This window comes from Rhamphochromis longiceps, linkage group LG7, assembly GCF_057381845.1.
Source record: "Rhamphochromis longiceps isolate RC_006_pf linkage group LG7, R_longiceps_female_GT1.1, whole genome shotgun sequence".
NCBI lineage: Eukaryota > Metazoa > Chordata > Actinopteri > Cichliformes > Cichlidae > Rhamphochromis > Rhamphochromis longiceps.
The window spans coordinates 14,300,673-14,324,595 of record NC_140563.1 but is presented as its reverse complement, the minus strand read 5'-3'; the positions used below and the strand labels follow the sequence as shown (position 1 = coordinate 14,324,595).

General features: G+C 39.3%; 5 protein-coding genes across 8 annotated transcripts; 4 read left to right on the top strand and 1 right to left on the bottom strand.

Moving 5' to 3' along the window:
* Positions 1-209: 209 nt before the first annotated feature.
* Positions 210-2,298, top strand: tmem258 (transmembrane protein 258). Its single transcript, XM_085412340.1, has 4 exons — positions 210-365; positions 665-774; positions 1,908-2,036; positions 2,133-2,298. The coding sequence occupies exons 1-3, from the start codon at positions 363-365 to the stop codon at positions 2,032-2,034; spliced, it is 240 nt and encodes a 79-aa protein (XP_085268466.1). The 5' UTR covers positions 210-362; the 3' UTR covers positions 2,035-2,036; positions 2,133-2,298.
* Positions 2,299-2,620: 322 nt separating this feature from the next.
* On the bottom strand, positions 2,621-5,739 carry tmem138 (transmembrane protein 138). 3 transcript variants are annotated; one of them, XM_085412337.1, is made up of 5 exons: positions 5,590-5,739; positions 4,537-5,058; positions 3,694-3,865; positions 3,530-3,605; positions 2,621-3,445 (listed from the first exon to the last, which is right to left on the bottom strand). In XM_085412337.1, exons 2-5 carry the CDS (start codon positions 4,662-4,664, stop codon positions 3,333-3,335), a joined length of 489 nt encoding a protein of 162 aa, XP_085268463.1. In that variant the 5' UTR covers positions 4,665-5,058; positions 5,590-5,739; the 3' UTR covers positions 2,621-3,332. The 3 variants fall into 3 exon arrangements, with proteins under 3 accessions (XP_085268463.1, XP_085268465.1, XP_085268464.1); XM_085412339.1 differs by having other exon boundaries at positions 4,537-4,803; positions 5,590-5,721; XM_085412338.1 differs by lacking the exon at positions 5,590-5,739 and adding an exon at positions 5,311-5,521.
* Positions 5,740-6,016: 277 nt separating this feature from the next.
* Positions 6,017-16,210, top strand: cracr2b (calcium release activated channel regulator 2B). The gene is made up of 18 exons (XM_085411080.1): positions 6,017-6,071; positions 7,766-8,022; positions 8,322-8,433; positions 8,532-8,679; positions 9,134-9,280; positions 9,377-9,467; positions 9,553-9,648; positions 9,727-9,914; positions 11,578-11,649; positions 12,393-12,447; positions 13,522-13,601; positions 13,697-13,817; positions 14,045-14,171; positions 14,298-14,379; positions 14,452-14,566; positions 15,202-15,309; positions 15,399-15,475; positions 15,965-16,210. The coding sequence occupies exons 2-18, from the start codon at positions 7,768-7,770 to the stop codon at positions 16,047-16,049; spliced, it is 1,959 nt and encodes a 652-aa protein (XP_085267206.1). The 5' UTR covers positions 6,017-6,071; positions 7,766-7,767; the 3' UTR covers positions 16,050-16,210.
* Positions 16,211-16,419: 209 nt separating this feature from the next.
* cd151 (CD151 molecule) lies at positions 16,420-21,005 on the top strand. 2 transcript variants are annotated; one of them, XM_085412334.1, is made up of 9 exons: positions 16,420-16,580; positions 17,456-17,540; positions 17,957-18,148; positions 18,786-18,860; positions 19,245-19,265; positions 19,512-19,616; positions 19,744-19,899; positions 20,005-20,091; positions 20,190-21,004. In XM_085412334.1, exons 2-9 carry the CDS (start codon positions 17,457-17,459, stop codon positions 20,247-20,249), a joined length of 780 nt encoding a protein of 259 aa, XP_085268460.1. In that variant the 5' UTR covers positions 16,420-16,580; position 17,456; the 3' UTR covers positions 20,250-21,004. The 2 variants fall into 2 exon arrangements, with proteins under 2 accessions (XP_085268460.1, XP_085268461.1); XM_085412335.1 differs by lacking the exon at positions 19,245-19,265 and having other exon boundaries at positions 20,190-21,005.
* Positions 21,006-21,065: 60 nt separating this feature from the next.
* On the top strand, positions 21,066-23,868 carry gatd1 (glutamine amidotransferase class 1 domain containing 1). The gene is made up of 7 exons (XM_085412336.1): positions 21,066-21,224; positions 21,366-21,442; positions 22,482-22,587; positions 22,681-22,788; positions 22,892-22,983; positions 23,086-23,179; positions 23,281-23,868. Exons 1-7 carry the CDS (start codon positions 21,176-21,178, stop codon positions 23,394-23,396), a joined length of 642 nt encoding a protein of 213 aa, XP_085268462.1. The 5' UTR covers positions 21,066-21,175; the 3' UTR covers positions 23,397-23,868.
* The last annotated feature ends 55 nt before the right edge of the window (positions 23,869-23,923 follow it).

Genomic DNA, 23,923 nt, shown 5'->3' with positions numbered 1-23,923 from the left:
GTTCATTCAGCCCGTTAGATGGCAGTCGACGGTTTATGAACAGTCTTTACCACAACAATTAACCCTGAAATTTGCCTGGTAGGTAGCAGGTAGGTAGCTGGCAATCAACACAGCAAAATCCAGCAAATGATTAGCATAGCGGAATATGACAGTTTCGGCACATGTAGAGTGGACATGTAGACCTGAAAATCGACAGTCCAGGAGAAAGACACACTCAAAGAAATAAGCGCCTGAAAGGCTAAAATGAGCAGGGAGAATGTCCCCTTCCTTAAACGTCATCTGTGCGTCAGGATACCAGGAAGTGTTAGTCAGTACGTGGCCTTTTCATCTGTGCAGCAGCAGGAGCTCCGCTTCATTACAAAATGGTAGCAACTGTCGCTTTAATATTATTTAATTTACTTTGACTCTTAAATATAGACGTTTTATCTTTGAATGTGATTCTGCAATGAACCAGTAAAAAATGAGTTTTATATGAAACCTTGTTATCAGTGAAAATCATTGACGTTAGCCGATGTGTTAGCTAAATGAGATACTAGCTCATTTGCAGCACTCCTTTGAAGATTCTCTGTATTATGGCTGGAGTGTGAATTAGAGCAACAACTTTTTTTTTAACCCTTGTGCCGGCTTGTTTCTGTTTTGTTTTGTTTTTCTTCTGTGGCTGTAGGAACTCGAGGCCATGACCAGATACACCAGCCCGGTGAACCCGGCTGTGTTCCCCCACCTCACTGTGGTGCTGCTGGCTATCGGCATGTTCTTCACCGCCTGGTTCTTCGTGTATCCTTTTTAATTTTTGAATGTTGCAGTCGATTTACTGTAAGTTAACTTGCATCAGAGCTGGCCAAAGTCGTCACTAAGTGCAGTAATTAAAGAAAACAAAACTTCATACTGGAACTTGTTTTCATAGTCGATGCCATTGGACAGTAAACCCCAATAATCAGATGATTGCCTGTGAGCCAGTACTTGGAGACACTGGGGTGGAAGAACCCATTTTTTTACAGGAAGAAACGTTAGCAGAACTAGGTTTAGGGAGGGACAGCTGTCGACTGCCTGAGGGGAAGGAAGACAAAAGAGGAGAGCATAGAGGACAGACTTTGGGAAAGATGAATGTTATCAACACAGAGTAGTGGGGTAGAAACAGCTCAGTATTCTGAGCCTATATCAGCGTAAATAATGAGCAGTTACACAGTCAAACAATCTAGCAAAACTACCAGCTTTATGAAAAGAAAGCTGCAAGCCTGATTTTTATTTTTATTTTAATTTTTTTTAAATAAAGAGGTTGTCTCCCAAACTGGGGTAGGGAATATGTCTAAAATTAAGTATTGCAGGATGTGAATCAAGCCATGTTATGCAAGGACGATTAACATGTTATTGTGCGTCTCATGGCATTACCCATTTGTTTGTTTTGCAAGTTGATTTCATTTCATTAGTCTGTTTAGATTTCTTTATCAGATGATATAGAGATTATGTAAATGACTGAGGCTCCGGTGAGTGGAATTAGATAATTAATGTATGCCAACCACCCTGTTTATATGTTCACTTTTTAAGCATTTTACGCCATAAGAATATTTTTATTTATTCAGCTATTTTTTGAAAAATACTGTATAAATCAAACTTTAATGTTGACTTTATGAGTTAAGGATTTTTGCAATAAGTGGTTGTTAAAGAAGTAGTTTTTGATGTTAGATAAACATCTAGTTCATGCCAATTAAGCAGTGGTATCCAATCTGTTTATTTTAAAAATCTTAATTTTAGATTGAGCTGTCACAATTTTTTTTTTAAATAATGAAGGCAGTACATCATGTATAATAAACCGGTTGCATAACTATATTCAGCAGTGCTGCATAAGAGATTAGGCTTAAAATAGAACAAAGACTCTAATCTTTGAGTTGGCCTTAGCTTTTCATCAGCTATGAGGTGACATCAACAAAATACACACGGGACGTCTACAAAGAGCTGCTGATCTCCCTCGTGGCATCACTTTTCATGGGGTTTGGTGTGCTGTTCCTACTACTCTGGGTTGGGATATATGTATGAAGGTACATTCAAACTCTGTCCTTATTTTTTTTAAAATGCAGTAGTTTTAATTTAGAGTTGCTGAAACCATCAACACTCATTGTTTTCTGCCGTTTCAGGTGACTGACTTTAAAAAAAAAAAAGAAATGAAAGACACATTCCAGTGTAACAAAGGACATCACACACAACATGAACTGGACTTTGGATTAATTGGACTGCACTGACAATATTTTGGGATCACATGGACTCTGGATTTTGTTTCACAAGTAAAGGGGATTTGTACAACCTTTGGTGTGTTTCTTTGTTCATCCTGACAGCTTCAGTGTTTACAGTAATCAACACATCCCATAATGAAACAGATTTTACGGTTATATAAAGTGTTGATGTGTTGGGATCTGCCCAGACCTGAGGTGGAACGTAACCTGTCACTTCTTTAAGAAATCCAAGGTTATTTTGACACACACGGGGCTATTCGCGGTGTGTTTCAGTAGTGGCGCCTAAAACCCTCAATCCCTGATTAATCTTTGTGTTAAAAATAGAGCAGTCTGTTTCACCTTGTCTCCTGGATAATACTGAATACCCCCGAGATGAAAGGATTACACTGGAATTAGAGATGGCTTATTTAATAAAAGCAGCGGAGACACAATTCAAAGATCTCCAAATAAAGAAGAGTGAGTTCACGTGAAAATTTAATTATTAAAATAACAATAGTGTAAACAGCACATACTAATCTTACATAAGGCAAAAGAGACCACCTGATCTTTCACTGCAGGGGAAACCTGCTTTCCAACAAAACTATGAGCATATGCTCTTCTAAAAGCTACCCATTGAAACAGTTAAAAAAAAAAGAACTTGTTCTACGAGGCAAAATCTGCATTTACACCTGGTCATTTTCAAAACATTCTCTCAGTGTGTTGCAGTCTTGTCTGCAACCCAAACTGATTTACAAGGCCACATAGATTAACTGACTCATCCTTATTAATACGATACTCACAAGCCACACTTGGCTTACCTGCCACTGTAAACCATTTAACCCACAGCTTCTTGGCTACAAAGAGCCAGTAAACAAACAGCGGTTGACACTTTGCTTCATCCCTGTTATGAGTTATTAAGTTCCATTTGTGTGTAAAATATATATATATGTGTATATATTTATATACACACACACACACATGTCAGTGTTGCTTTGTTAGATATGGTTAATAGTGAAAGGATTTCCAAATATAAAAATGGGTTAAAAAAAAATTATCCAAAGGAAGGATTAGCTAGTGATGCCCAGTGATATGTTTTTCCACAGTTTCTTAAAAAGTGTCTCTGCTTCACTGACGAGCTCTGGCGAAGGCATCACGCAGCCACAGAGAGTCCTCGTACAGCCTCGGGTCTCCCATGTACTCTGCTGTACGTTTGTATAAGTAGTAATAAAACACAGCCGCTGTTAACAGAAAGAAGCAGTTAGTCAGTGACAACAGAATAGCTGGGGTGGGAGATGTATCTCTGAAATTAATTCGCCAATTACCTGTTCTCTGAAAAACAAAAAGAGCTTGGAGACCATCTGTCCAAACAAAACTGTTTGAATTAAGCCATCTTAGGTTCTGGCAAAAAGGAAAACAAAAGAAAAGTCTCAGAAGATGGATCTTCATATATGACTTCTAATTTGCAAACAACAGTTTGAAAGCATACCAGCACCAAGCAGTGGAAGCAGATGCTAAGGGTCAGGTAAAGAGTAGAGAATACCAGCAGGGCCCTGAACCTCTCCAGAAGCAGCGACACCAGGCCGACCTGGAACACGTACGTGTTGAACATCATCAGGAGGATGATGATCACGTTGAACAAGATGGCAATGTCCTGGATGCTGCAAACACAGTTTTTTTAATAGTTAATTTTTTTAAGTACGGCTTTCTTTTTTATTGATATCATACCGACAAAAACTAGATTGCATGTCAGACATTAAAGTGAGACGCTGTCCGTGTAACAGCCAAGAATTCTTCTAATGAGTGCAAAATGTTTGATGTCAGGAAAACTGGCTATGTAACAGAAACCAACCACTTAATAAATGACACATAAATGGTACAAAGAGTAACCTTTCAGGAATAAAAGTATTATTTTATTATTATTAATAGATTTTTTAGTATTAAATCAGCATAAGCCTGGGCTTTAAGTCGTCTATGGCATTAGATGAGAAGAATTAGATGATTAATAAACAAGGGCTTAACTTGCATCTGAAAACGTTAAATATTTAATGTAACCATCACATTTTAGTACTTATTAACCTATTAAATTTAGCAGTAACATTCATTATAATGCACTAAAAACAAGAAAAGCAAGTGACATAAACACAAAAAAATGCACATTGTTAGAACATCTATCAAATTCTAGAGATCTCAATTCATATAATGAAAGATGACATCAAATATCTCTAACTCTGTATGTAGTAAAAAAAAAAAAAATTGAGAAATTGTGCATGTGTTTGTTAATCGGTTATAAAATAATTCAATCTCATCAGCACAGAGCTCTGTGACTCACATGAAAAGCACAAGTTGGATGACAGCTGCTCCTCTCAGAAGTTCACTGAAAGAGTTGACAAAGAGGTCATAGGCCAACAGTGTCAGCTGGATCAGCAGCACCAGTGAGAAGTTGCCGGTCTGAAGCATCTTCAAGGGCTGGTGGTGCAACCCCACAGCTCCACGGTGTATTCTCTTCAAAGTCTCCTTTTTTCTTGGTATTTGGTGGTGAAACCGACGTCTTTGGTCAACTCTACCCTCCTACATACTTCAGCAATAAACGACTTATCTGGAGCAAGACATTAATGAGCCACAATAATCCATTTGCAGTAAGCACTGGTCGCTTTTACGTTAAATTGTACATATTATATTCTCCAATCCGGTTTGCTCCGCTGTCACTGAACATGTTAGTTGTCCTAGATGAAAAAAATATTTCTGCGATGAGTGCTGCCTGTCCAAGATATCTGATGAAATGTATTCAATCCTGCCAAAAGCAGCATGCTGACATCTCAGATGTGGGAAATCTCCAGATATGCTGCACTACCTGAGAGGAAGAAGAGAAGCAACTGAAACAACAAAGACATTTTAAAAGCGATGAAAATGCCCACCTCGTCCAACTCATATCTTAGCCCGCTAGCCATCTCCACTGTGAACGAGGGGTTGATGAAATTTCTGTCTCAGTCGAGCCAAATAAGCATTGAACCTAATCACGTAAGGTCAACGTGCTCGTGTTGTTACACAGGCGGGCATGGAAAGGTCACTACTAGGATTATAGATCTGACCCAAGTAAACTTACTCAGACTGAAACACCTCTTGTTTAGTCGCTGTTTTCGAAGTACTCGTTCTTGTTTTCTTTTCATCTATCTAATCTACATCTTACGGCTGCCCTTTTAGTCCAGTCTGGAGTTAATCCAAAAGACGGATAATAGAGGAACTATAGGCTTATCTTTTCCACAACAAATCACCCGTCTGGCGATGAACTCCCCCCAGACACGTTTGCTACGCAAACACAACATTGCTGCTCATTGTTACGCAAGCAGGCTTCACAAACATAATTTAACTGACATATACTTACGAGACAAAAATGATGAAACCAAGTCTGCGTGAGGCAGAAAGCACTAATAAATCACAAAAACCTCTCTTTTTATTCGCAAACGCCGCTATTCAAGCATCTACTTCTGATTTTCGGCATTAGCAGATGTATTTCCGCTAATTCCATGGTAACCCTTCTTGTTACCGTAATAACGGTAGTACGTTTTTTTCCGAGAATTAAGCAAAAATACAAAATTCCCAAAGTAATTAATTTTCACCAATTTGGCAGGGCATTAATGTGTATCGTGGAAACTTGGATGGTTGCTTTCTAAAAACTGAACGAATAAGCGTAACAACTTAGTAGAAATTTCCGAGTGTCTCAAATCCGCCGTGCTGCGGCATATATTACGGTAATCTCCCTGTCACGCGAGGTCGTCACTGCCACCCAGCGGCGTGAGTAAGTCTTTGAATGCCTCCGAGGTGATCAAAGGTAATGACTGGAGACCTGAGTTCAGCACACCGCAGGTAAGTTGTGAAAGTTTCTTCAACTTCCTAGAGTTGTCAAACAGCGCAGTAAAGCGAGTCATTTAGAAATGCTATTCGTCGCGCTAATCGCCACCTTCTCTGTGTTGTGTCAAGTTGACAACCTGTTGTTTTGTAGTGCAGGTTCTCTCCCCCGTTAATAATAAATGCACACGTCTCCTTTCGCTGGTTTTAGTTTCCCGTGCTTGACACTTTGCTCTAAAACGGGGCATATTTACTCACTTTAATTAATTGTGAGTGATCTTGCTAAATTACAGCCATCAACGCTGAACTGCATTTTACAAACTGTCGCATTTAATGAAGAGGAACTCAGCACATGTTCAACATATGTTCTAAATACATTCACACAGTCAGACAGGATGTGATCTAATGCTTGACTCTTAAGTTTGCCTCAGTTATTTTTGTACCCTACAGCATGTTGTCTCACTCCCCGGGGCTTCCTACATTTGCACCAAACTTAGAGCTTACTAAGAAGTGTTTTTAAGTGCTTAAAAGTTTTGATATGACCTTTGGCTTATTGGGAATCTGAGGTGTCATACAAAATCCTCAGCATACAGTGTTTACACAGGTCTCTTATCTGAAATTGCAGTATATCCCTTATTACACCCAAGTTTTGAAGGCTTCATAGATAATCAGTACGATAATTTACTGCGATAATCAGTGTTTTGGATTTTATGCCTTCATAGATAGCACGCCATGGAAAGAAAGGCAATATTTTATCAACCACTGAGGCAGACCTTTTTTTAATTCAATGTAGCGTAAGGATGTCCAGAAAGAAAGTAGTTCTTACTTCTGGATCAGTTTAGTAGTATGTTTAGTTGTGTTTACACTGAAATGGCTATCCTGAGTAATAGCAATGTCATCTTACTTGAAGAATGATCATGTGTGACGCTGGTAACCCTTATAAATCACTGTTTTATATGAACAGTCATGTTGTCATGGAGGCTGTTTTTCCCCCAACAATTCCTGCAAGTAAAATTTGTTTGCAATTGTGGTTGTTCTGACAATGCAAACAACTGCAAATGTTTAATTTGCATCTCCTCTCCCGTAGCTATCCTCCCTCCCATTCGAGGACACTAATTCTTTTCACATGACACCATCCTGTTTTTTTTACCTTCCACGCATCCTGGTGCTCATTCATAGGTTAGATTTTTTAAATCTATATAAACAGTGAGGACAACTGGCTCATCTGAATGAGGAGTTCTTGTCAAGCCTTTCAGGGGATTCAAAATTATCTATGAAAATGTTTATAGAACAAAATGTGTTCTATGAAAACCATTTTCTTTATCAAAGTTTGTCGCACTGCATTCCTAAAAAATGTCCTAAAATGTAGCATAGACACGACTGATCAGACAGCCGGTCACAGGAGCTCACATGATGTGTAGAGTCAATAGCTAGTTTTTTCTGCACCTCTTGTTTGACAAGGGAGGGTCAAGGTCCTGTTTCTTGCACTATCTTGCAATACTAAAAACTAGACCCAAAAATGTAAGCAAATGTAATTCTAAAACTGTGCCGGACAAGCAGCGTTATTCCTGGATGAATAAATTTAGCATAGCTGAAATATTATTACGATCGTGTGTTCTCTATCATGTGATATACTAGAAGATAAGCATGTTTACATAGCCTGTACTTAATGATAGACACATTCAAACCCACACCCATCTGTCTCTGTGCAGCAATGTCTAAGTGGCTGGACGATGATGAGGTGCTGGTGGGTGAAGGCAGTGGCGAGGCAGTGCAACTGAGCCCCAGAGCGCGGACTCTGCCTCCTGGGAGCCCCAGATCAGGCCACGGGCGTAGTCCGCTAGCTTCACCCCGCAGCAGGGAGCCAGTTCCACTGAGCCCACTGGCAAAGACCATGAGCAAGGCCAAACAGCTGTTTCTGCTCTGTGACAAAGAGGGAAAAGGGTTCATCACAAAGCAGGACATGCAGGTGAGCAGCTAATGTGGTAGAGGAGCAACGTTTAGACTGACTGCAGAGTCTTGAACTTTGTCATCTCCTCTACTTGCTCAGTTTTCTATGCACTAATGTTTTGTATTTTCATGATCCTCCTTTTCTTCTTGTGTTCTCTTTCTTACTTTTTAACTTTATTTTAACTTATTCTCAGCTTTCATGACCTTGTCCTTCTGATTATTTTTGACTGTTTCTCACAGCACTTTCGAAAGTCTGATTATCAAATTGATATTTGATTAAAGTTTTTCTTGTTATTACTAATATTATTGTGCTTTTAGAGGTTACAGTGGGAGTTGCCACTGACCCCTGAACAGCTAGAAACAGTCTTTGACAGTCTGGACAGAGAGGGCAATGGTTACCTCACTCCTGTGGAGTTCAACACTGGGCTCGGTGAGCACGCTGCACTCAGTCATTTTAGAACAGTTTTAAAAGCGGATGATTAAATAAGCACATTATGTTATTCCTCGGTTCTATTTTCTGTGGTGTAGGTGAGCAGGTGGAGCTGGAGGAGGTGACAGACCTGGATCATGATGAAGCAGAAGAAGAACTGGACGAGGCGGACTTTTCTCAGGACCCCAGTGCTGTTAGATTTGTAAACATACTAATGGAACTTGGCACTGACAAACTTTTCAAAGAGTGAGTACTCTGCCCTAAAATCTTTACCATTAGCTTCCCTTTAAACTGTCCACCAAGATCTCCCCATTCAGTTTCACTGCAGCAGCTGTGTACAGTAACGTCACCTTCATCCTCAAATGTTAGCATATACACTATGTTCATACTGTTCTCATAAAATGGTTTAAATGCATCATCTCCTGCGATTGAGTTTTATTTTTGACTGAAAAATTGACACCAGGCGTGGTCTTCTGCTACTTCAAGGTTTAATGTAATGTGCATTAGGAGATGGTAATGTTTCAAAGGACTGTTTATTTAAAGGAATCTTCAAGGACTTCTTCAATATGTAAATGTATTTATGCAGTTCAGCATTTAAACTCAGCACTTTCTCTTTTCATGTAAACAAGTGATGTCGTGCAGTCACAGTTAGTTTTGTTTTTCGGTCACATTAACAGTTGTGTATTGTGCTGTGTGTCAGTCAACAGGAGCTGTGTACTCTGTGGTGTGAGCTCCAGAGAGACCGACCAGAGATGCTGAGCGTCCTAGAGGGCATCTTGGTCCATGCAGTGTCCCATTTACAAGACACCATGAAAGAGAGAGACAGTCTGGAACAAGCCTTACGCAGGTCACACCTTCCTTCCAGTACATTCATTTTAAGTAGTTTAACTGTGAGTGTTTGGATTATGCTGAGATTTTGTGTTGTTGTTTTTTTCTGCATTAGACGGGAGAGCGAACATGATCAGGTTGTTCGGTCTATATATGAGGAAATGGAAAGTCAAATCAGAGAGGAGAGAGAGAAGCTCCTTGCTCAGGTATAGATATGTGGTAGTTGCACTGTTGTTCCTTTTAGCAGGTGTACCTCAAATTAGCATTTAATGAATTTATTGTGAAATCAAGGACAGTATTAAACAGAAGGAGAAAGGGAAAATACTTGAGGAGGAGCTGAGGATGCGGGAACAGGAGTTGGAGAATACACTGAAAAAACAGACGGAGGTAGGCATCCGAACTGTACTCATGCCATTATGAAGGGCGTTATATTTTAATGCGAACAGGATCTGTCTTTGTTCTCAGCTTGAGACCCGAATGCGCCAGCTGAGCCACGAGCAAGTAAACATCAAAGAGCAGAACCAGCAGCTTCAGGACCTCAACATGCAGTTACAGGAGCAGGTGGAGCGCAACAAAGAACAGTTGCAGGCTGCGTTGGCTCAGCTCAACTTGGCGCAGATCAGCAATGCGCAAGAACAACTGGCCAGACAGAGGTGATTAACCAAGGTCCAGATGATGCCTTAGCACCAGCTTTGAAGTCATTAAAAACATTGTCTGCATGTGGTATGGCTGAAAAAAAATTTTTTTTTAATTTTAATTTCATTTACTTTAATTTATTTGGCACCAATTCACAATGACAGACCCCATGCCCTGCATATTGTAAGGGAGATAATATTAGAAAGAAACCCCAACAATCACACAACCTTCTATAAGCAAGCACTTTGCAACAAAAGGAAGGAAAACTCGCTTTTAACAGGAAGAAACCTCTGACTGAACCAGGCTCAGGTAGGGGCAGACATCTGAGTCAGTCAAGAGTTTTAGTGTGAAGAGAAGGATTATAAATTCTATTCTGAATTTAACAGGCGGGTGATGAAGAGAAGTTGATATGGGAGAAACATGTGCTCTTTGTTTCTAGTCCTGGTTTGTACTCTTGTTGCAGTGTTCTGGATCAACTGAAGGCTTATCAGGGAGTTTTTAACTACCTGATGACAGTGAATTAGAATACTCTAGCCTACAAGTAATAAATGTAGAAGCTATTTTTTTCAGAATCACTCTGAGACAGGAACGCTTCTGATTTTAGAGGCACTGTGCAAATGAATGAAAGCAGCAATTAAAGGAAACATTTGTTTAATGTGCTCGCTGAAGGACGTATTTTAGAGGATGATCTGATATCCTCGTGTTGGTGGTGTTCCCAGACCATCATGAAAATGTTGTTCCAGGTTCAACATTGCAAGTGACCAATCACATTGTTGTGACGTTATTCTTTTGCGCGCCAAGCCATTCGTGCATTTATGAAATTCCAATGTTGCAAGGACAATATCAATTCTGCTTACTGTTTATTAAAGGGTTACGGTTAGGGTTAGGGTCAGGGTCCGTTGATCGGCGGACAGAGGCGGTTTCACGCAGCTTTAGTACAGTTTTTTGTTTTACGCCGGTTTTTCCCGAAGTCGCAAAAGTATGACGTCACAACATTCTGATTGGTCACTTGCAATGTTGATCCTGGAGCAACATTTAGTATGATGATCTGGGAACAACACCAACACGAGGATATCAGATCAACCCATTTTAGATAGTAGTAGATTTTTATCATCTGGCTTCATGGATAAATAATGCTGGGTATCATCTTCATAACTATGAAAATGTATGCAGTGTTTTTTTAACAATATTGTCTAAGGGAAGCATGCATAATATTAAAAACTATTGGTTCCCACTCAGAGCCCTGTGGAGCTCCATGACTAACTTCCATGTTTTAAAAAGATTCCCCATTTTCATGATTATCTATGATTTAAACCAGTGCATCTCACATATATCTCTACCAGGTACCATATGTATTAAAGGCCCTTTAAGATGAGCAGTGTGTTCTAATCTCTAGTAAAATGTTGTGGTTAGCGGTATCAAATGCTGCAATGAGGTCTAACAGGACAAGGATAGAGATGAGTCTGCTGTCAGAGGCCACTGGAACATCATTTGTAACCTTCACTAGTGCTGTTTCTGTGCTATGGTGAGAAGGCTGAACTCTACTTGCAAATGATCAGTTGGCCATTTTACAACAACTCCTTCAAGATTTCTTTAAATAAAAGATTAGAAATAGGTCAGTAATTAGCTAAGACATGTGGATCAAGTAAAGATTTCAAATCTTTTGTTTGCTTCACTTAGAAACGTGATGAAGGTGTCAAGGAACATGAAGAAAGAGAAAGAGAGTCTTTTGAGACAACTGGAGATATTGAGGTAAGTCTAAAACTGTCTGCTGTTTCAGTTAATGCCAAGTTCACAGACTACAGGTATGTTTGAATAGTCCAAAAATCCCGCCACACTTACACTAGACTCCTTAACACCGCCATAAGATAAACTACAAAACTCATATCTTCATCTCACCTTGTTGTTTTATGCAGGTCATAGAAATGAGAACAGTCAGTGAAAAATATCACTTCATTGAATGAGACCTGTAGCAGAAAGCACATTGGCAATACAGCAATAGACACTGCTAATGTAAAGTGAAACCCACTCTATCAAATGTCAGTTTCCTTTCCTGTGCATTTAACAAGCTGTTTTTAAAAATTCAAAACATATCAGTAGGTTATGGCATGAAATGATTTTGGGACAGCACCATCTTGTCTCCTTTAATAAGATTGGTCCGGTGTATCCTGTAATAAAGGAAGCATCAAAGCGCCTTTCCTTATTTTTTGGAGAGTTCAAACAGCTCCTACTGCGGATGCCGTGCAGATATTTCCTTTTCACATTTCTCAGTTAGGAAGCTTCCCAAGGAAAATGCACTATTCAAACTTACCCGTGGTCTTTTTTTTTTTTTTTTTTTAAATTTAATTCACCATTTGAGACACGGGTCTCACCATGTGAGGATGTCTCTAAATAGATTTCTTGTGTGTGTGTGTGTGTGTGTGTGTGTGTGTGTGTGTGTGTGTGTGTGTGTGTGTGTGTGTGTGTGTGTGTGTGTGTGTGTGTGTGTGTGTCAGGGATATGAACAAAAGGCTGCGAGATGAGAAAGACGCCCAACAGTCTCAGAAGAGGGTTAGTCACAGACATGCTGTCCTTCCTCCTCTGCCCTTAACATATTACCTACCTAGTGAAGATGTTTGTATGCTGTGGACACAGCAGGTTGATCCACCCTAAGCTAAAACTTGGAATAGATTCATGTTTTACATCATCTGTTATTATTTATATGGGCAGCTGTTATTTTTTTGGTTATTAATTAATGTTGCTGACACAGCCTTTTGCAATGTTGTTTTTCTGTGGATGTGCTCAGTGAACTGAAGGATTTTGTTGACTAGACGTTTATTCTGTCCTGTGTCAACTTGAAGGAAAAGAAAATGTTCTATTTATATTTATGTTTATTGGTCACATTTCACTGTACAAATTCAGGTGAACTAAGTATTTTTTTTTCAATCTAATAAAACTTTTTCTCAGACTTTTCATGACTGATAATCTAATTTAGCAACTTTCAGCAGGTTCAGCTCATCCTTGTTGTTTCACAAAACAAACATGAAGCATTTTTGTATAAAATGTGCAAATAATCTCATGAGTATTTATTTTTAAAAAAAAAAATCAACCTTGACGCAAAGACTGCCTCTTTCTTTATTTACCTATTGTATTTTTTTAAATCTACAAACACGAGTGCAAAGTTAAAAATAAATGAATAATCATAGCTGGACTGCATTCCTGCATTTTAAATGTACACTGTAAATAGTTTACCAGTGGAAGCAAGTGGAATTACTACAGAGATCACACACTCATGAGTGCAGTCCTGTGATAAAATCAAGTACACCATAGACATAATTCAGTAGTTTGTAGAGTTCAGCACAATAACTTGAAGTAGTCGTTTTGAATGAAGCCAATATGTCCAAGTCTGTGGCTACAAAACACCCAAATCATAAACCCTCCACCACCACATGAGGCTTTTGTGCTGATATCCTGTGTTTGGTTTTCACCAGACATCGCACTGAGCGGTTCGGTTCAAAGCGCATTTACCTTGGATATGCACCATGCTACATCCATAAATCTTTAATACTTTATAAATCTGTGGACGAGTATGAAATCTTAATGCTACATATTTCTTCTGCCTCACTTTCTACAAAAACCTTGTAGACTCCAAATGTCACACAGGCTTTGCAGAAGAGAGGGTCAGTTATAGGTAACTACTTACTGGAGGACAAGCCAATGAAAAGGTTTGTATAAATAGTGCATCTGTTTGTCATTTTTGCAGTGATGTAGCAGATGGATATAGGCAGCCACTAATTTTGTGTATTTATTGATTCTGAAGACAGCCATGCTCTGCTGATGAGTTGGAGCAGGACAAAAAGACAGAGGTGACAATATCATCCAAGAAACACCAACCGTCATGTAGAGTCAGGGGTGAAAATGTTGAACAGACCCAAACTCAGGTAGGGAAAATGTAAAATCTACAAATACACATAATATATCTGAGAAATAATTATTGAATAGCGCAGATGCAGCAACAAAACTGAGCAGTAATGATGGAAATTATGTTTTGAGGCTTTTGGTTTAGGGCTTAAACAACCACTGGTCACTCAAAAAAAAATAAAAATTAAACTTTTCAAATATTAGATTGATCAAAATGTCACCTTTGATTCTTTTATCTGAATTCTAGAGCAAAGCTGTCAGTACTCAGCAAGTGTTCAAGGTTGTGTTTCTGGGTAACTCGGGGGTGGGTAAGAGCTCCTTCATCCAGTATTATTGCACAGGGCGCTCCGACAGTAAAGTCAGCACTACCATTGGTAAGTCTTTTCACAGCGATGTACGTGCTCATCAGTGTATAGAAAACTACTGTGTGTATGTTGAAGTAAATGTTTGATATATGTATTGAAGTCGAGCATGAAGTCATAAGGCTTTGTTGTTCATAGGTATAGATTTTAAGATGAAGACTATAACTGTGGACTCCACCACCATCATCCTGCAGCTGTGGGACACTGCAGGGCAGGAGAGGTCAGACATGTTTACACAAGCACACAAAATCATCCGAGGTGCAGAATGTTTTACATCGAATCTGTTTTTTAGGTTTCGCAGCATCACCGAGCAGTACTACCGAAAGGCCGACGGCATCCTTGCCATGTATGATGTAACGCACTCCGCCTCCTTCACTGCAGTGAGAGGATGGATGGACTCCATCAGGGTGAGTAGGCGGCACTACCATGGTTTGATGTAAAAGCATGCAAAACAGTGGATCTTTATTTGAATATACGTGAAAGTTACTGACGTAATGGCGATGCACGAATCTCAGTCCTAACTTTGATTCCTTTTTTATATAAGATGACCTTTATTAGTCCCACAGGTGGGAAATTTGTTTTGTTACAGCAAAAGTGCAAAGTTATGTAGCAGAAATTAGAAAAACACTGGAATGCAATAAAATAAAATACTATATACAATACAATAAAATAGAATAGAATAATATATACAATAGAATAAAATAGAAATACAAATGCTATATACAACTGAGTAAGAAAATACAAAAGTACAACTTCGTCAGAAGAAGAATTGTATAAGAATTGCACATATAGCATTTAGAATTGCACATATAGCAGTCTTATTGCACGTGTGAGGGTTTGATCAGCTGCAAAAGTCTTTGTTGTGGAGTCTGACAGCAGTGGGGAGGAAAGACCTGCGAAATCTCTCCGTCCCACACCGTGGGTGCTGCAGTCTCCCACTGAAGGAGCTGCTCAGTTTTTATATATATTATTGGGGTGACCTCTTTGGTGTATCTCCTTTATGTATAGCGTGTACTATAAACCCGCTGTATGTTTGTCTCAGGAGAAGATGTGTGAAGGTGCTGTACTAATGCTGCTGGGGAACAAGCTGGACTTGGCTGACAATCAGTGTAGAGAAGTGAGAACAGAAGAGGGTCAAAAACTGGCAGAGGTGAGGCGCATTAGACTATTCACCCAAATTTCTAAAATTGGAAAGCCACAAATGTATAAAAAGAAAAGTCTATTTTTTTGGTTATACAGCAACATCAAGCTTTGTTTTATGAGTGCAGTGCCAGGAATGGATTGAACGTGGAGGAACTAATGAATCACCTGGCAGGGTATGGCATCACATATTTGTGATTTACAGAATCACATTATGAAAATCCTCTGGAGCATTTATATAATATTACAGATAATCCTTCTGTACTTTTCTGTTGTAGCTTTGCCCATTTGTGACTTTTAAATGTAATCCCTATTAAACATCCTATCAAAGGCTAATAATAAATGAGAAGAGGGAGGTGCTGAGTGTAAATGTTGTCTTTTGTTTTGTTTTGTTTTGTTTGTTTTATGCACGCAAATCTTCAGAGGGAGGCTTTGGTAACATTTTTAAAATTGCCATGGTAGTTGTTTTATCTGACGAATCGACAAAGGGATCAAAGTAGCAAGCAATTCAGCATACATATATTCTATCTCAGATTCCATAATAGATTCCACTACTGTTAATCTATTAATTACCTAATAAACTGGTAGCTGGATGAACTTCCTCTGATATTACAGTAAGATCACAGATTTTTCTTCTCATATGTTGCGGTTTCTGTACGTTTTAGGATGTTGGTAACTCAGCATGAACGCCAGTGTGAAGATGCACTTCTACTGACTGAAACCATGCCTAAAAGAAGTTGCTGTGCATGAACAGTTGAGGACAGGCTTTTGAAAAGACTGAAACTGCCTCCAGGTGTTCTTCTTTGGTTCAGTGGAGCCACGTTGTATCCCACACCAACAGCAGATCACCACGTCGTGACGTCACATCAGGCATTTTTCTGTGAACAAGTTTACTGAATAGAATAATGTTTTCCTTTGGGTTTATGCATCTTTCAGAAATGTCTAATAAAATCTATTTTTGATGACTGCTCTTTTGTCATGTGTCTTTAAAAAAATCAGTTAAACCTTTAAGCTGCATGCTTTAAAGCAAGTAGAGCTCGTATGCATGGGAAACCAGCTGGGGGCAGACAAGTACAGCTTGCAGAGGGGCGAGCAGCCTGTTGTGCCAAAAGAGGACAGACGCTCAGACCCTTGAGTGGGAGGCTCGAGTGTGACTGTCAGCTGAGAACTTACATTGTTGCGCTCAACCTTCAAAGACAGTTGGACGCTGAGGTCGGCGGACTCTGAGAAGACGTTACCCTGATAATCTACATCCTTTGGGAGGTCCACCATCTAAACCAGGTAGGAGTATTTTGGTCTGTGTGAAAACAGAGCAGTTTTTCCATGACATAATGAGTTAAAAATAACTCTGAATATGACCACGGTGATATTGTTTTCAGTCGTACTTACACATTAAGATTGTCTTAAAAGTATATTTTAATCAGGTTTATACGTGTTATCTTTTTAACTGTTCTTTATATATGTTTGTAAACAAAGATGTTCATTTGTGTTTAAAATATAAAAAACAGAAAAGAAAAACATTTCCCATGATGCTCAGGGTCATGACTTCTCTCAAAATAGAAGCACCAGGAAAGTTCTGTTTAGGCAAGAATAACAACATTTGACTTGAGCCTGAAGTAAAGAGTGAAAAGCTAACACAAAATCACTGAAGAATGAGACGATCAGATTATGTTACTGAAACGGGGGACGGATGTGTGTCTGCTGGATGATATGTGACACAGGACGTTAAGTATGTTTTCCCCACAACATATTTGATTTCATCTCTGAGCTCTTTTCCATTGCACTCTTATAGCACCTCGAGCTACTGCACAAAGACTAAGGTACAATCTCAACAATAGCTGTCACAAAAAGCCCAATTGTTCTGCAACCCACGGCAAAGGCAGGACTAAAGGGAACTGAAAGAGGAAACTGATATACAAATAAACTGCATGTATAACTACATCACATATGACACTAATACAGCTTTCCATTATAAAGGATAGGAACAGAAATCTGTGTAAATCTTGCAGTGGGGGGGTATAGCCTGCAGTTTTGCTCTCAGTATCTTGTAGTAATCCCTTTAGGGGGAGACTGAGATGTGCCATCGAATATTTGGTTGTTTCTTTACTGTATCAGCTTGAACACTGCTAACATTAATAATTCCCCTTTTTTAACAGAATGGAAGTTCGACGTGAAAAAAAGCACGCCTGCGGGACGATTTGTCTGAAGTATCTTCTTTTTCTTTTCAATGTTCTTTTCTGGGTAGGTTAATATAAAAGTGCAAAGATTTTCACTGAATTTTAGATTACAAAAGCAACTTTTGAACGATGTCATCTTAATTCAGTCAGTTGTAATTGATTTAAAGTTGCAACATTAAATTTGTGCAGTGCTTAAAATGCCATAGACATTAAGATGACTTCCTTTGTACACAGACACATTAAAAAAAAAACGGAAAAAAAACATACAAACTTTTTTATTTACTTATTTTTACTTTATTAACTGCAATTTCCTTTAGGCTTTAAGAATAGACTGATGTTCTAGTCTCTCAGGGCTTACACTGAAAGAATGAGGCGTTGTCCAGTGTGATCACATTTTAAGAGCAAAGTTATAACTTATGTGCTGCATTCTCACTACGAGCATCTGGTTTGAGTTGAGCTGGTAACGGTATGTTCTGTCAGCTGGCAGGTGGGGCTGTGTTGGCGGTGGGCGTGTGGACTCTGGTGGAAAAGAGCGACTACATCAGTTTGCTGAGCTCCAGCTTCTATGCAACTTCGGCGTACATCCTGATAGCTGCTGGAGTCATCGTGATAGTGACCGGGATAATCGGCTGCTGTGCCACGCTGAACGAGATGAAGAGTCTTTTGATTGTGGTATGGTGACCACGCCCACAAAATACTACCTGTTACAGAAAAACTGATTTTTCTTGCCCGTTTCACTTCACTCCACAGAAGCTGAAATCCTTTTTTCATTAGTCCACATGAGAAACCATGGCACTTTTAAGTCCATGTTTATACACTCTCACCCCCTGGTCCAGGTTGTGTATTGAAAGCTAATCCTTGGTGACCTTCTGTCTCGTCTGCCTGCACTCAGTGCAGCTCATTATGCCAGGCATGCCTGTCAGATATAACAGATAAAGTCATGCACAGTGTGTCTTTAAGAGTTTAGATATAGAGTGTGGCTCATGCCAGAGGAATGAAGGGCATCACAAGCTGCTGCTTGGACTTAAGAGTGTGTGTGAGTGAGACAGACAGACAGACAGACAGACAGACAGAGGGTCTGTGAGGATATCACTCAGACTCAGTGGTATATCTCTATGGTCATACTCCCCGCAATCTTTATAATGAGCACCTTCCTTTCCCACCATTTAATCACTTATTTTCTGGAGTATGATGTTTGTATTTTGTAGCCATGCACAGATATGTTCAGTGACATTATACCTGCAAAATGGTGCAAAATAATGGCATTTCACTGTATTCATAGTCATTTTTGTTATGTCTCTGCCTACAGTATCTGATCTTGTTGCTCTGTATTTTCCTTCTGGAAATCATTGCTGGTGTTCTGGCATACATTAACTACCAAGAGGTGAGGTGCCATACTTTCTATTTGTATCTGTTTGTATATAGAGACAAAAGTAAATAGTGACATACAGTTTATTTTGCTATAACTTGCACAGCTTCCAGTACTTTTTATGGTTATATCTATTCATCATTTAAATTTCACCCCAGAAATTACAAATGTCTTTTTTTTTTGTCTTTCTGCTTGCATTATGTGTATTTTATTAATTCTACTTTCCTTTCAAGTATTTCTCCTAGCTTTGCATCATTTTAATGTCAAATCTAACAACCACTCAGTTGCTGCACTCCTTTGTGAAGTGTGTTTTACATGCTTTTCTGTGCATGTTCATTTGTCCATTTTTCCCCCATCCTTCTCACGCCTCTCTTTCTTCCCCCTTTTTTCTTGCTCTAGTGTTTCCCTTTCTGCTACCAGGTAATCTACTGCAGTGTGTTTCTCCTTTATATCAGTCTGTTTTAGTTCTGACAGGTTGAGGTTATTTTTATTTGCAAGAGTCTTCATTAGAATCAGGGAGTGAGGTCATAGAATCTGTGCTCATATATTTTGAGTTATCTGTGGGTATTGCTCAGGTAGACAGGAATGTTACGGGGGAAGGAGGAAACTTGATCAGGAGCTATTTTTGTTGATGGGAGGTACTAAAGAGCTTCTCCTGTCTCACAGCTGGATGAAGAGCTCAAACAGAACCTGAAAGTGACCATGCAGCAGAAATACCAGCAGCCAGGAGAGGAGAGCATCACACAGGCTGTGGACAAACTACATCAGGAGGTGTGGAAAAGGAGAATTTGTTTCAGAAAAAGGCTCGAATAAAAAATGAGTAACATCAGTAAGACTGGACATGATTAATAATGAAATTCTGTGTTAACTGCAATTTTCTCATTATTTTCCCTCTCAGTTTAAGTGTTGTGGTAGCCACAACTTCTCAGACTGGAGCGACAGTGTGTGGATCCAGGCAGCAGAGAACGAGCGTCTTGTTCCCGATAGCTGCTGTAAAACTCCAGGTGAACTCTGCGGCCGCAGGGACCATCCCTCCAACATCTACAGAGTGGAGGTAAAAACGAGAAAGCTCTCCATCGACGCAGCGTGGCTAAATTTCACATGATAACAAGATATTATTATTTATTCTTTTTTTTCTCCCCTGTTCTTGTGCTCTCAGGGAGGCTGCATCATGAAGTTAGAGGAATTCCTCTTGAGTCAGTTATATATTCTCAGTGCAGTTGGTATAGGGATTGCATTTCTACAGGTGAAAGCTTTTACTGCTGAGCAAAACGGAGATAAATATGAACATCTATTTTAATGGAGTCTGGAAATAATGAGGTCTTTGTGTCTGTTTTGTTTCAGCTTCTGGGGATGATGTTTACATGCTGCCTTTACCGGAATTTGAAAGAAGATCCATACTAATTTTGTACTTCCCCCCTCCCCATCCATCTATTCATTTTCTTCCAATTGTCCAATTCATGACCGTGGGGATGGGTGCTGGAGCTTATCCTAGCAGTCATATGGCGAGAGGGAGGGTACACCATTGGACAGGTCACCAATCTGTCACAGGGCTAATACATGAGGACAGACAACCATTCACACCAACAGAATTTAGAATCACCAATTAACCCAACCTTGTGCACACTGTCGGTGGAAGTTGGAGTACCTGCAGAGAACATGCAAACTCCACACAGAAAGGCCCCAGGTTGGATTTGCACCCAGAATCTTCTTGCTATGATAATGCTAACCACCACACCACTGTGACACCCTTGTAGGGATCACTGTAGTTTTTTTAAACATCACAAAATTTAACACAACTTCTAAAATGTTTTCCAAATTATTATAACCCCACCACCCCAAAAAAGTATTTTTTCCCACAGTCCTACGATGCTGCATAGTTACTTCAAACACTGCGATGCTGCTGGACAGCACTGCTCATTTGTTCTCGCAAAAACAGCTTTGCATGTGTTTATGTATTCTTTAATTTAGGTCACAAAGGATTTTTAACTCTTTAAAATGAGTGGTGTATATTTAAAAAGCAGAGCAATATGAGCATGTTGTGGCCGCTTCTCTGTTTGTCTTTTTAATTGCTTTTTTATGTATAGTCATTACAAATGTGTATTTAAAAAACTAATATAAAGAACTATTTTTCTTTGTTGGATGCAAATAAAAGATACTTCCTTATAATTTCCACCCAAATTCTCAGATAATTTCTCCGACTGAACTTTTATTTTGAAACTTATAAGCGGATGTTGTTGTCAGCTGACTGTACACCCTCCTCGCGTATTTCTTTTGCATCGTCTCACCCTCAAGGTTTTTCTTTATAATTTAAAGCAAATATTATTAAAATGTCAGCGAAACCAACGTGTTTGATAGTGGCGAGTGCTTCTTCTCAAGGTGAGCCCGTTAGCTTTACTTTGAACAGCTCGGCTGTTCTCAATCATTCATGAATTTGTCCGTTAGCTTTGACTTACTTAGAGCTGCAGAACTAGCATGAGCTCTCTAAAGCGTTTTATCTCACACATTTTGTTTATTCAGGGGTGTCTGCGAAATCTTTCCATCAGTCCTTCAGCCTTTGTAGTCCGGTCTTTAACCTACAGACAGCCACACCAGGGGTAAGACTCCACCTGACAAGCAAATAGCAGATACACGAACAGCTGTCGTGACCTAAGCGCGTTAGTCCGTACTTACGTAGACAGTCTCCATGACAACTGCGCAGATTAAAAAAAAAAAAAAAAAAAATCAAAGGAGAAATTTAAATAAATAAATAAACACGTCTTTTCTTTTTTTTACTTTTTCTTTTCGTTTGTTTGTTTTTAAATATGGTGGTAAAGAAAAAAAATTCCACGATATTTTCTTTGGGGGGGGTACCTTATTTTGGGGAAATTCAGCAATCTCTTTATCACTAAACTTTTGTGGTGATTCCTTGTATGCGGTTTTTATGTCCTGGTGAGTACTGAAATTAAAGTTCATTCAAATAACTTTGAAATAGGTGCATGTAGAATAGATAGTTACCAAAAGGACCACAGAGTGGTGCTTCTAGTCAGTGGAGTGTTGCTAAAATTAGAAAGTGATGTATCTTGTAGGATTTAAAAAAAAAAAAAAAAGACCAGCGGTATAATCAAGGGTGATGAATGAAAGAAGAAAAAGAAACTCCAGGACAAACAAGTACCTCGTTTCACTGTGACACCCATTGTCCCTGTGCAACAGTAGCATCACATTTATACAAATATATGGGTGTTACTAAAAAAAAAAAAAGTGTTTTTTCCTGAAATCCAAGTTTGTTATAAAATTGCAGCTACATTGCCAATCGCAAAATCCATTTTTTTTCTCCTACTGGTAGCTCATCCTGGTAGGGCAGGTAAAATGATCAGAACCCTGAGTTTAAAATATTTATCAACCACCAGTTTCAAGAATTTAAATATTATCGCAACAAAGATACATTATTAGATCCATGTTTGTAGAGATGGACTTACACACCCGAAAAAAAAGTTGTCTTTTATACCCTGCTTTCACCCTACTACTACATCTGAAAGGTCACGGACATGCGCTTTAAGATGCAACCCAGTTCTTGGAAATAGTTCTTGTCCACTTTGTGATCATTACCCTGGGTGTGTGATGTTACCCTGTACAGAAGTGTTTCTGTGGTTGCAGGGGAAGCCAATAGACTTTGTTGGGGTTGATGAAAGCACAGCTAGATGGGTGCAGGACTTCAGTGTGAAACCCTACGCAACACCAGCCAAACTTGAATCCATAGATGGTGAGAATATTTATTTCATGCCCATTCGGCCGTTTTCATGTCTGCTGCTTTAACTACTATCTGCTCACTTGTGTCACGATGACCCCTTTTAAGGTGCCCGATACCAGGCACTGCTCATCCCACACTGCCCTGGAGCGCTGAATGACCTGGCACACAGCGGCTCTCTGCACCGCATTCTCGCGCACTTCATCTCTCAACAAAGTGAGCTTGGGGCTTGTTTTAACATCTGTATGTATTTTTCTTGTTGTTTTTTTAGGAACACATGTACATGTGGTTTGCTTGGTTTTTTTTCCCCTCTGTGCAGAGCCGGTGTGTGCAGTGGGACAGGGAGTGTCTGCACTGTGTTGTGCCACTGAAGGACAGAGGTGGATTTTCAGTGGCTACAGCTTAACAGGGGTTAGTGTTTGGTGAACTCACTAGGGGAAATATAACCCATATATTTGTTCAGCTATCACATGTTTGCTGTATTTAGTAACACCAACTTGTTGATCTTAATAGCCTTCAGTGTTTGAACTGGTGCGGGAACCTGATTTTGCCAACCTGCCCTTGATTGTAGAAGACTTCGTGAAAGACAGCGGTGGATCGTACACAGGTGAGCTTACCCTGCTAATAACAGAAGAGTCAAATACCAAATAATTATTTCTAAAACAGTCTGATGTTCGTCTCTGTGGGCTTTTGTTTTTTTTTTTGCAGCAAGTCAAGAAGATGCCATGCATGTGGTCGTAGACAGGCACCTCATAACTGGACAGAACATGCAATCAACCTTGCTCGCTGTAAATAATCTAATCCTGCTCTGTAATGCCAAATAAAAACCTGAAATAATACACGAGGAATGCTCCGATTCGACAGCTTTGTCGTCCCACTTTTATATTCATGTAATTAAACATTTATTTTGAACAAGTATCAGAAAAATGCTGGGTCAGAAAGAGATGTTTGGCAAAACTGCAACATACCACTTGGTTATTTGTTGATGCTGTTATTATAAACCGAGTAAAAGCAACAGGATTGTGTAGATTCAAACATAATAAAAAATAAAGCATCAGGAGCAGATGTATTGTTGCTGATGGATGAATCTTTTTAAGAGCACAGATGATTTTAGGCGTTGGACTGAAGCGATGCTGCAGATGTCTGAAGGCCTCCAAATATAAATAAACCCTTAATTAAAATGGATACATACTGATAATCATGCAGCTTCTTTTGTTGAATGCAGAGATGTACTAATCTGTACTTTTTTTCTTTCTTTTTTTAAATCGTATCATCACAGAAAATAAATAAAATACACTGAAGTACCTTTTTTTGTTGGTTGCAGATGCCTAAAAATAAACCGCCGTGTCAT